Source organism: Juglans regia, chromosome 2, assembly GCF_001411555.2.
Source record: "Juglans regia cultivar Chandler chromosome 2, Walnut 2.0, whole genome shotgun sequence".
Taxonomy (NCBI): domain Eukaryota; kingdom Viridiplantae; phylum Streptophyta; class Magnoliopsida; order Fagales; family Juglandaceae; genus Juglans; species Juglans regia.
In genome coordinates this window covers 15,345,528-15,358,162 of record NC_049902.1, presented here as the reverse complement: position 1 = coordinate 15,358,162, position 12,635 = coordinate 15,345,528, and the positions used below count along the sequence as shown (strand labels likewise).

General features: G+C 34.3%; 1 protein-coding gene across 1 annotated transcript; it reads left to right on the top strand.

Moving 5' to 3' along the window:
• Positions 1–8,476: 8,476 nt before the first annotated feature.
• Positions 8,477–9,186, top strand: LOC108995423. The gene is made up of 2 exons (XM_018971003.1): positions 8,477–8,774; positions 8,981–9,186. The coding sequence occupies exons 1-2, from the start codon at positions 8,477–8,479 to the stop codon at positions 9,184–9,186; spliced, it is 504 nt and encodes a 167-aa protein (XP_018826548.1).
• Positions 9,187–12,635: the final 3,449 nt, after the last annotated feature.

The following is a 12,635-nucleotide window of genomic DNA, read 5'->3' as shown; positions in this document are numbered from 1 at the left end:
GAGGGATTCATCTCATATTAAATTGAAATGATAACTGATGCCTTGCATAATTTCCTATATTTTTTTTATCACTTTTTAACTTTAAATTTTAGTATAATTTTATTTATTTTTGTCAGTTTTAGGCTTCATTGTTGTCATTAAAATTTATTTCAGATTTGGAAAAAAGGAAGATCCAAATTTTAGTGGCCTATCGTCTAGGGACTGTATCTCATTTAAATGAAGATTTATCTGAATATAAAAGCTGGTCATTGGTGTTATTTAGGGGATAAAGATCAAGTTAAATTTTTGAATTGCAGAAGAAATTGGAACTAGTCAAATGGCATATTTTTGAGTTGGATAACGGTACAATTTAGACTTTGAGAGAGACCATATTTCCGAGGGAAGCAGATGAAAGACTAAACAGAAGAAGAATATCAAGAGACGCGTAAGAAAAAGCAAATGAAGCGACGGACTAAACTTGAAATTCAAAAAAATAACTAAGCGACGGTCTATCTATTCTACCTACCACCATGCAGTTCAAAAGTTTGAAGAAAAAAAAAAAGAAAAAAGAAAAGGCACTACAACAAATTTGAGATTTTGGGAAGAAATTACTTAGGGACGAAAAAAATTTTATCCCTAAAAGTCATTTATTGGGACGAAATTTAAATTTCATCCTAAAAAATTGTGACTTTACAAAATCGTTCGAACGTTAAAATAACTGTTCGAATAGTATTTTCTGTGACGAATTAAATCGTCTCAAAAAATTTTTCCCGTTCGAACATAAAAAAGTACGTTCGAACAGTAAAATTTGGTGGAAAATTAATTCATTACGGCGGGGAAAGTTCAAAAACGTTCGAACGATAATTTGTTGTGTTCGAACGGAAAATATTTGGTGGCAAATCCTAGCGGGAAGGTTTCTAAACTGTTCAACGGAATATATTTACTTAGAACATATTCAAGCACCACATTTATACATTCGAAGGTATAATATTAATCTCGGTACGAAACTCAAAATATAAAAAATATATATCATATATACAAATTCATTAATTAATTTTATGTAATTAATTTTAAAATATTTTAATGATTTCTTTTATGTTAAATAAGATTTTTAATTAAATAAATATTATCAACCACATATATATTAATCAACCAAATAAAGCAAATTTTCAAAACGCCATATATATTGTTCATAACTATAACAAAAGAAAATATAAATAAAAAATAGAAACTATTGTGTTGCGAGGTCTCTACACACATTATCGACTGCAGCTAATTGTGTCTTTACTTGTGTCAGTCGAGTACTGAGCGTGACCTGAGTTGCATTATTGGCATTAATCGTTGTACATAACTCATTAACCTCTGTACGTAACCCAGAGACAGTAGCCATAATCTCTGTATGCAACTCAGACATGGCAGTATGCAGTGTGCACTGCATCAATCACTGCTGATGTGTGTACGCTGATCTCAGCACGCAATATGTCAGTCATCTCCTCGTGAATAGATGTGAGTGATGCCTCAGCCTGTGTAGATGTCTCACCAGCTGATACTCCAGTATCTCCCGGCTATGCATCTCTCTGAATCTCAGCCCTGTCAGGAACAGCCCCACGAAAACGAAATCTAGAGTGTCCCGTGCTCTGTGACAGGGTGTGGCTGTTGATCGGTGCCATCGGAAATCGGGAACGCTCGGCAGGTTCGGACACGACCCCGACATGTAGCAAAAATCGAGTGATGAGGATCCCAAACGGCAGTATATCTGTCGTAATGAACCGTGCCTCTGATCGGATCCTCTCAAATATATAACCAACGAGGTCGATCGGGATGCCACGAGCGACCCGTATCATAAATCTCGCTTGATCCATGCCGACCTCGGTCTTGTGCTGCCGTGGGTCAATATTGTTGGCAATGATCAAATTCATGATCTTGAAGAAAGAAGATAAATCTGCCTGCCTAATCCTCTTCGTCCCATCGTACACTGGAGCATCTGGACCAACAATCAAGTCTCTGACCTCATGATCAGCAAGTGTATCGATCTCATCTGTGTAATATGGTCCCCTCGTCTTAAGACATAGCTACATCACCTGAAGGATCAGACTCTCTAGGCGGCAGGTTTGGATAGGCATCAAGAAGCCTAGGAATACCCAGATATGCAGCGAGTCCGTTCGCTGGAAATATAACAGGAGCTCCTCGGACACAGATCCTGTATGCCCCTCCATCGTCTGGGCTGGCAGCACCAAGCTCTTTATAGAACTCAGTAACGATCTCAATGAAGGAAACGAGCTCCATTCCTTCTTCTCGCTGATCTAAGATTGGTGCCCAACTATGATCATTGAATACTGATGGGAGGGAATGACCCTCCCATATAAGAGCTACAAAATCAGACACTTTTACCTATCGCTCAAGTAAAATAGTCCGCTCTCGAACTGTTTGGATGGAAGGTTCTCCTGATCTACCACGTTTATGGTCTCGATAAGACATTATTATGATTCTGAAATTTTAAAAATAAAATATACATTCAACATTAGTGATAAAATCTAATTACGACTAACAGATTTACAAAATTATATACTAATAGCAATTTAATAAATTAATTGATAGAACTTATAATCAATTAAAGATGAAAAAAATTTAATAAGCTAATACAATGTAAATGGACTGAATTTAATAATACGCGTTCGAACGCCTAAATATATGGTCGAATGGACCATTAAGAACGTTCGAACATTTAAAAACTGTTCGAACGGACAGGTAAAATTGTTTGAACGGAAACCAGATCTAACTCGGCCATGGCTGAGTCAACTCAACGGCCATGAAAACACCCAAAATAGCATTGATTCCGTGATTTCTTCGACAAAAAACATAGTACTCTTCATTTCTAAACATCCTACGATAGATTTATGATGTTTTACGGTGACTATTGATGAAAAAGTCTAATTTAAAAAGAAAACAAATAAAACCTTAAAATTATAAAATAAACGGTAAAATGAGTTTGAAAGTACATACCTTCACTTGGGAGGAAAAGTGATTGACGTAGGTGCTGATTACGGCGGCAGACGACGGCGATTGTAATGCGTTCAAATGTTTTCTCACTTTTTGAAACAGAGGGGACGGCAGCATGAGAGAAATATCTGCCCGCGATAACTTATACGTGCTTAACCGTTCAACCGTTAATATTTCACATTCGAACAAAAGTTTTTTAAGTTTAGTAAAAATTATATTAAATGTATTTTATATTTATAATCATATAAATTAATATAATATATATACTATTATAGTAGATTATATATACTGTAATATATATGTAATATTATAATATATATTATGATAGTAGAATACTTTAAATGAAAACATAATAACTTATATGTATTTTTTTATAGGATAATAGTAATATATCATAATACTTTATCAAAGTGTTATATATGAGGTTGTAATATATATATATAGTACTATATGATAGGTACTATACCTATCATATAGTACTATATGGTATGAATTTATACTTAAACTAATGTATGTCATTCTATATATTCCATTATACTTTACTATATAAGTTATATATGATACTATACAACATATATATAGTATAGTTTACTAATATACTATCATCTTATAAATTTCTCTATACTTTATTATGTGACCTTAGTACATTTAAGGCTATATATATGTGAGTATATATTACTAATACATATGATCTTACTAATACATATGATAGTATAGATCACTATATATATGATAGTATATATTACTATATATATGATAGTATATATAACTAATAGATATGATCTTATAGTACTTTTCATTTAATGATGAAAAAAATTATATTTAAACATAAAGGTTATCTGTTCGAACGGTACTCGTAAATCGTTCGAACACATATGTGGCATTTGAACGTATGAAACAAACATTCAAACGGATTATTGCAATGGTGGGAAAACATCCCGCCAATTAAAGACTGCTGGATTACCGTTCGAACGTAATTTGTTATAGTTCGAACGGATTATTGCCGTGGTGGGAAAACATCCCGCCAATTGCAGTGGTGGAAAAATATCCTGCCAATTAAAGACTGCTGGATTACCGTTCCAACGTAATTTGTTATAGTTTGAACGGATTACTGCAGTGGTGGGAAAATATCCTGCCAATTAAACTATAGTATCATCTAATATGTCTATATATATTAATGTAGTTCTTTTATTCAAAGGTATAATGAAAAAAAAAATATTAATAAACATTTACAATACCGTTCGAACAGTTAAAAATAAAAGTTCGAATGATTTATTTTCGAGCGGGAATAATTCAATAACGTTCGAACATACTATTTATACGTTCGAACGTGAAAATCTAGGAGGGAATAATCCAAATGATATATCGGATGAACTGTATGCATTGGCGCGTGGCCCATCGAGATGCGCTGCTCGATATTCTGCATGTATTTCTCGGGGAAGTAAGTATCACACAATGGATTTGTTATAGGAAAACCCAAAACAGTGGTGTCCTAGTCGAAGGAAGTCATGATAGAGAAAATATTGATTTCTATGGGGTTACTGTTGATATAATTGGAATGAAATATTTGGGAGAGCTTGCGGTGTATCTGTTTAAGTGTGATTAGTGGGATTTAAGCAATCCTTGTACTGGAGTCTGTGATGATGAATATTTTTTGAGTGTTAATACATCAAAAAAATGGTATGAAGATGATCCTTTTATTTTGGCTTCTCAAGCATCTCAATTATTCTACTTAGATGACTCGAAATTAGGAAATCAATGGCGAGTAGTACAAAAATATTCTCCAAGAAATATATATGATGTTATCCCTTAAGCGAAATGACAAGATGAAGAAGAAGATGACTCCTTTACTCAAGAAGCATACTAAGAGAGTCAACCTGCCTTAAATTTGTTTGTGGATTTGAGCCAGTATGAGATGATTCCATTAAATAGAGAAGATATTGAGGCTGAAATTGTTGATGTGACAGTTGAGGAAAATGTTGAATAATCTGAAGTATCTACAGATGATGAGAGCGAATTTTCAAATGAAACTGATACAGATTATGATTGACCAATTATGTGTTAACATTACACTTGATGACAAATATTTTACTTATTGAATGTATCAATAGTTTGAAATTATGCCGCCAAAGAGGAAGGAAGGTCGCAACCCATCTCCAACTGTTCCTAGTTCTCCTTCAGACTCACCATTAGAGATTGACTCTACAGAACAAGGTAAAAATCAAATACTCATAAAAGTTATTAATTAAGGTCCTATAATAGACATATAAATGAAATTGATTACAAAGTTATATTTTATAGAGTCTACAGTACAATCTCGTCAAGGTCGAGGCACCACTAGAGGGGTGACGTTGGAAAAATATCGGAAGGTGGGTAAGATTAAGGTTAACATTCCTGACGAACAACAGCTTGGCTTGCATCGCATGTGGGTGCTCTTACACAAACTTTCGCACCTTTGGCAATGACTTCATGGAAGAAAGTCCCCCAAGATGTTAAAGAGCTTATCAAGAAGCGTTGTTTGGTAATGTTTAAAACATTGATTTAGTAGAATAAATTTCTATATTTTACTTAAATTTAGAATATTATAAATGATAATGTGTTTGTGACTATTTTTTTCAAGGATGATTTCGAATTAAATTTTGGTCGGAGAGAGGAACGTAAGACTGTGGAAGAGCTTATGGGTAATGCATTCCGCAAATATAAGACGAGGTGTCATGAGCATTATAATAAGTTTGAGAAGGAAGATGCACGCCAACATCCTTTTCAGAATGTCCGACCTTCTGAGTGGGAAAAATTTTGTGACATGTTTGAGAATCTATCATATCAGGTATAATTAAATTTAATTATTTTACTTATCCTATTTGTCATTTCGCTTCATAATATTTTCAATTTCTTTGCAGGAGCGAAGTTTTATAAACAAAACAAATAGATCAAAATTGAAGATTAATCATCATGCAGGCTCAAGATTTTTCCATCGCCTTTCTAAGAAATTGGTATTGCTACTTTTTTTCCCCGATATAGTTAATTATTTGGATGAATCATAATGACTTTATATCTTAACACATTTATTGTAGCAAGATTCAGATACTAATTACGATTTAACAAAATTATATGCTGCATCGCACACTGATCGTAATGGAGAGTGGACTCATCCTGATGCTCGTAAAAATTATTTAAGTATTATAACTTGTTTTAATTAAATATATTAGAATATTTATGACGATATTAATTCTTTATCTGATATATGTCTAGGATAAAATGGTTGCCCTACGTGCTGAATCTGTGTCAGATCAAAATTCCTCAATAAGTGATATTGATATTTTTACACAAGTCTTGGGTCAACATTCAGGATATTTGACGGGTTTGGGTCGCTGTGTAAAGCCTGGTCCCTCTTCCTCTTCTTCTGGGAATGCATCTATGACTTCTATAGCGCTAGAGAATGTGAATTCCAGAATCGACGAATTGACTGCAAGGCAGCATGAGTTAGAGGCTCAATTGGCAAAACAAGCAGATATGGAGATGCGTCTCAAACAACATGAAGAACAACAAGAAGAGTTCAGAAGACAGATGCAACTCCAAATGCAGCAGCTTATGCAACAGTACAGGCGTTGAAGCAACTGATGGCTTTTTACGTACAGATTTTGGGATTATCTATTTATGTACGAACAATGCCCGTCTCGACTGTTATTTATTTTGTTTGCGCTTATTATAACACTTTTGTGAGTGTTAAACAGTTTCAAATATATTTTTTCAAATATTATGAATGTCTATTTGGTTTTCTATTCTTGATTTAAATTAAAGAGATTTCGTTCGAACGAACATAAAACGTTCGAACTTTATGTTCGAACGACAATAGAGTTCGAACGTTAACATAATGTTTGAACAAAATTTATGTTCGTAGAGTTCGAACGTCATTTATTTCAGTCGTGTTCGAACATAAACTATATCGTTCGAACCCATATACCGTTCGACCTAACCATTTAACGTTCGAACACAAAGATAAATTCATACAGTTCGAACAAATTCATGTTTGCTCGAACATATTTCACAATCGTTCAAACACGTCACTACTGTTCGAACTTAAAATTATTTTCGTTCGAACGATATTCTAGGACGAATTTCAATCGTGGCAAAAAGAAATTTCTGTTCGAACGTGTTCGAACTGTTTCCTTCAATTTCGTCCCAAAAGATAGTTTTTGGGATGAAAGGGTGATTTTCGTCCCAAAATACCTTTTGGCACAGTGATGTTGGACCGACCTTAGGACGAATTTTTTTCGTCCCAAAAATTTTTCTGGAATGAAATTGGGGTCTTTTGGGACGAAAAGTTTCGTCCCAAAAGACCTTTTCTGTTGTAGTGAGGCTATCTTATCTATTGAGTACGTGCAATTGAGGAAGTGGGGAAAAGAAAAAAAAAAGAAAAGAAAAAAAGTGAACTTGGAACTGGGACGCAGACGGAAAAAGAGAAACTGAAGAAAAAAGTAGAGGACGCTATGGACAGCGATGAGTATTTTTTCACTGTTGATTTTCTTCTATTTTTCTCAAAGAAATTATGGTGAATTTGTTGATATTAAATTTAATTTTTAGCATGAATTAAATTTTCTTTATTCTAGAGAAACGATGTAATATAATTTCAAACTATATTTGCTTTTCTATGCTAATTTGAAGTAATTTTCTATTATGTTTGTTTGATTTATTCTGAGCACATTGCTTCTAATTGACTAGCCATTAATTAGATGATTTTGATCTTCTGATTTGCTTTCGAAAGAATGAATTTTAGGATAGACCTTGAATATTTCAACATAGGTAAATAGAGAAACCGAAAGACCTATATGAACTTATGTAGTCTTAAAATAACTGGTCTTAATGCTTTATTGTTTCATTAATTTGTATACTCTTGTGTAAAATGATGATCAAGAATAAATCCAACTGACTATCGAAAGAGGCTTTTGGATGATTTTGGAGAATTTGCTAACAAACAGAGAGAATTAATTTCAATTAGTTAGATGAAAAAAGCATCGTGAGGGATTAGGTGAAATCAATTTCCTAGAAGTTCTTTTTCTTATTGATTTAATCATCAAACAACATCTTTCTTTTCCTTTGAACATTTTGTTTGAATTGATTTTATTTCAAATTGCAATTATAAAAATCTTAGTGACTTTTCTAAATAAAGTCGATATTAGTATAATTTCGATACTTGTCAAAAGTAAGATCCTAATCCCTGAGGACAACATTTTTCTCATTAAATTACTATAAAACTATGATATTGTGTTTGCAATTTTGTGCCAATCAAGTTTTTGGCGCCATTGTTGGGGATTAATTTCTTCTTATTTTTGCCAATATCGATACTAAGCAATCTTGGTTTTAATTTAGAAATTTTTTTGTTTTGCAAGTGTGTTTTTAACATTGGATGCACCGTGTTAGACATCTTGACATTATTCCTTTTGATCCAGAGATTGGAAGAACTCTTAGATCACGAAGAAAAAAAAAAGTACTAGCCATGGCTAACGGACAACAAGATGTACAACCACGCACCTTGAAAGATTATGTACGGCCAATTGTGAATGACAACTACTCGTGTATAAGATGTCAAACCATTAATGCCAACAATTTTGAGCTCAAACTAGCCTTAATCAACATGGTGCAACAAGCCCAATTCAGTAGATTGCCACTTGATGATCCCAATATTCATTTGGCGATATTTTTGGAGATTTGTGACACTATAAAGATCAATAGTGTTACTGAAAACACCATTAGACTGAGATTGTTCTCTTTTTCTTTGAGGAACAATGCAAGAGGTTGGCTACAATCTCTACAACCAGGATGTATTACTAGTTGGCAGGACATGGCTGAAAAGTTTCTTGCTAAATTCTTTCCACCTGCAAAAAAGCCCAACTCAAGAGTGAGATTAGTCAAATCAAGCTAAGTGATTTCGAATCACGATATAAGGCATGGGAAAGGTACAAAGATTCGATTCACTGCTGCCCTCAACACTGATTGCCAGACTGGTTGCAAGTTCAGATGTTCTACAATGGATTGAATGGACAAACTCGAACCATAGTTGATGTTGCTGTTGGTGGAACTTTGATGTCAAAGACAGTTGAAGGTGCTACCTCTCTTTTGGAAGAAATGACCTTAAACAACTACCAATGGCCAACCAAAAGAACTATGGCTAAGAAAGTTACGGGGATTCATGAATTGGGCCGTTAGCTTCCCTTTCAGCTCAAGTTGCTTCTCTATTCCGTTAAATTTCAGTTTTAACAACCTAAAGGATACCACAAAGTGCAAAATATGTTGTAGCTAAAAGTATGACAGTTCCGAATAATGAAGCAAGTCAAGAAAAAGTTCAATACATCAACAATCGGAACTACAACTATCGTGGTAATTTTATGTCAAATTACTAACATTCAGGGCTTCGAAATCATGAGAATTTGTCTTATGAAAACACAAAGAACGTGCTACAACTCCTCCAGGATTTCATAGTCAACCACGTGAGAAGAAGATGTCACTTGAGTGCCATGATTTCCTTTGTTGAGGAGACAAATGCAAGGTTTAAAAAGAATTATTCACGGTTGGACAACATTGAGACTTATTGTAGCAACATAGGAGCCTCTATAAAGAATCTTGAAGTGCAAATTGGACAACTAGCCACAACCATCAATGCTCAATAAAGATAAACTTTTCCTAGCAACACATAAGTGAATCCAAAGCAACAATGCAAGGACATCACACTTGGAAGAGAACTTGAGAGGTCACCATCAAAGGAAACCAAGTCCACTCCTACAGCTACAAACAATGACCAAAGTAAGACTAAAGTAGACAAATATGAGATTGTTGATGATACATTAAGAGAAACTGACAAGCCTCTAGCAATTTCATTTCCTAACAATCCTCCTATTCTCCTACTCCACTTCGTTATCCTCAACGTTTTCAAAAATAAAAATTAGATAAGCAATTTTCTAAGTTTTTAGACATTTTAAAGAAAATTCACATAAATATTCCTTTTGCAGAGGCTTTGAAACAAATGCCAAATTATTTCAAATTCTTGAAGGACATTATTTCCAATAAGAGAAGGTTATAGGAGTTTAAAACAGTAAAACTTTCTGAATAATGTAGTGTTCTGAAGAATGCAGTGTTATTCTTCAAAATAAATTGCCTCAAAAATTAAAAAATCTGGGGAGTTTCACTTTGCCATGCACTATTGGAAATTCATCTTTTGATAAAGTTTTATGCATTCTTGGTGATAGCATTAATCTTATGGTGCTTTTTGCTTGCAGAAAATTAGGACTTGGAGAGATTAAACAAACTATCATTTCTTTGCAACTAGTAGACCGATCCATCAAGTATCCACGTGGAATCATGAAGACATATTGGTAAAGGTGGATAAATTTATTTTTCCTACTGATTTTTTGGGGTTAGATATGGAGGAAGAAGAAAAAATCCCATTAATTCTTGGCCGACGGGAAGGGCTTTAATTGATATTCAAAAAAGTGAATTAACATTGAGAGTGAACACGGAAGAGGTTATGTTCAACATCTACCAAGTTATGAGATTTCCAGAAGAGCCAAGCCATTGTTTTCGGGTAGATGTCATTAAGCAATGTGTAGAAGAAACCTTTCAAGAAGATGCACCAGCTAATCGCCTTGAACGATGTATCACCACTTCATCTCAAGTTTATAATTTCACTAACTCTGCTCTTTGTGGAGCTGATTTACCTGTTGTTAGTGAAGAATTTCTCCACTATGTATTTGCCTGGGAAGCCTTAAAGCAGGACACATCACTTAGCAATGAAGTGAGGAGGCTAGAGCCGATTGTAGCAAAGTCGGATTCTGCATTCTCTGAAGAAAAGACACAGCAAACTACAACTTACATCCTTCCAGAGTTGAAGCAATTACCTGGGCATCTTCACTATGCATTCTTGGGTGATAAGTACACATTTCCAGTGATTGTTTCAACACTACTCACACCTGAAGAAAAGGAAAAGTTGTTGTGTGTGTTAAGGGAGCATAGAACAGCCTTGGGATGGACCATTTTCGACATAAAAGGTATAAGCCCCTCCATTTGCATGCACAAGACAGCACTTGGCTACCATCTTCAAACTAATGGCCAAGCTGAAATTTCGAATCGAGAAATCAAGAACATCCTTGAAAAAAGAGTTAACTCAAATAAGAAGGACTGGGCAAAGAAGCTTGATAATGCTTTGTGGGCATATCGTACAACTTTTAAAACACCTATCGGGATGTCTCCTTATCGATTAATGTTTGGAAAGGCGTGTCATCTTCCTGTGGAGTTGGAGCATAGAGCTTATTGGGCTGTAAAGAATTTTGATTTTGATTTGAAGGCAGCAAGGGAAAAGCGACTTCTGCAATTGAATGAGATGGATGAGTTCCAGAATTATGCTTATGAAAATACGAAGATCTACAAAGAACGGATGAAGAAGTGGCATGACAAACAGATTCTTAGGCGTGAGTTTGCACCAGGATAACAGGTTTTACTCTTCAATTCATGACTCAAACTCTTCTCGAGCAAGTTAAGATCAAGATGGACAGGTCCTTATACAATTGAAAAAGTTTCCTCTTTTGGAGCAATAGACTTGAAGGACAAGACAGGAAGTATATTCAGAGTTAATGATCAGAGATTCAAGCATTACTATGGAGAACAAGTGGAGAGGAACTGTGCACTTATTCCTCTTAGAGATCCCAATTGATAAAGATTGAAAAGTCTGGCTGTAGACTTTAAAACAAGCGCTTATGGGACGCAGCCCATAGAACTTTCTTTTAGTCTTTTATTTTCATTTAGAATAATTTAGATTTTGATGCAGGTTTATTTAGCAGGAATAAAGAGCTGGAAATTGCAAACTACGGCGGATCCGCCACGAAACCAGGGAAGTTCCTTTCATTTCCTCATTTTTTCTTACTTTTGAATTATAATGAGGACATTGTTTAGTTTAAGTTTGGGGGTGTAAACTCCTCTAGTCATTTTGTCTTCTTCATTGTTGTTTATTTTATTTTACTTGTGTTTATAGATGTCTTGAGTTGTTGGATTCTCTTACCAAGCATGCATTAGAGGATGATTAAATTCTCTATGATTTTGAAATTTGTGATTTATGATTGAGAAAAAATTTCAAAATTTTCTTTTTATCTCAAGCTGAGTTTTGTGAGTACTTTGATTTAAATTTTTGTCCTTGAACATAATTGAGCACATAGTCATTTTTTTTTATTATTCCATTTTGCTTATTAAGAGAATGAGTCAAATTAACTGGGTCAAGGAAGTTCAATCTTGCTTTGCTCTAGAATCCGCTGATGAGTCCTTGAGGCGAAATCATAGTTGATACCAAATATTAGAGAAATGATCTAGGCATTCTTTGTCATAACCAAAAAAGCTTTCCTAGTCGTCCTAGTTATCATGCCATCATTGCATGGTGTATTTCCCACAGTCAACCCCCTTGAACCTTATTTTACATAAGCCTTTATTTATTCTTTTAACTACATAAACCATTCTCGTTCTAACCCTGAAAAACCATGATTTACCTTCTACAGTTTGAGAAAATACTTTGGTGGAAATATACATTTAAAGAGAAAGTGAGTTCCAAGGAAATTATGCTTTGTATGATCAAAGTGTGTGAACAAAAAAAAGAGAAAAAAAAGTGAACGAAAAAA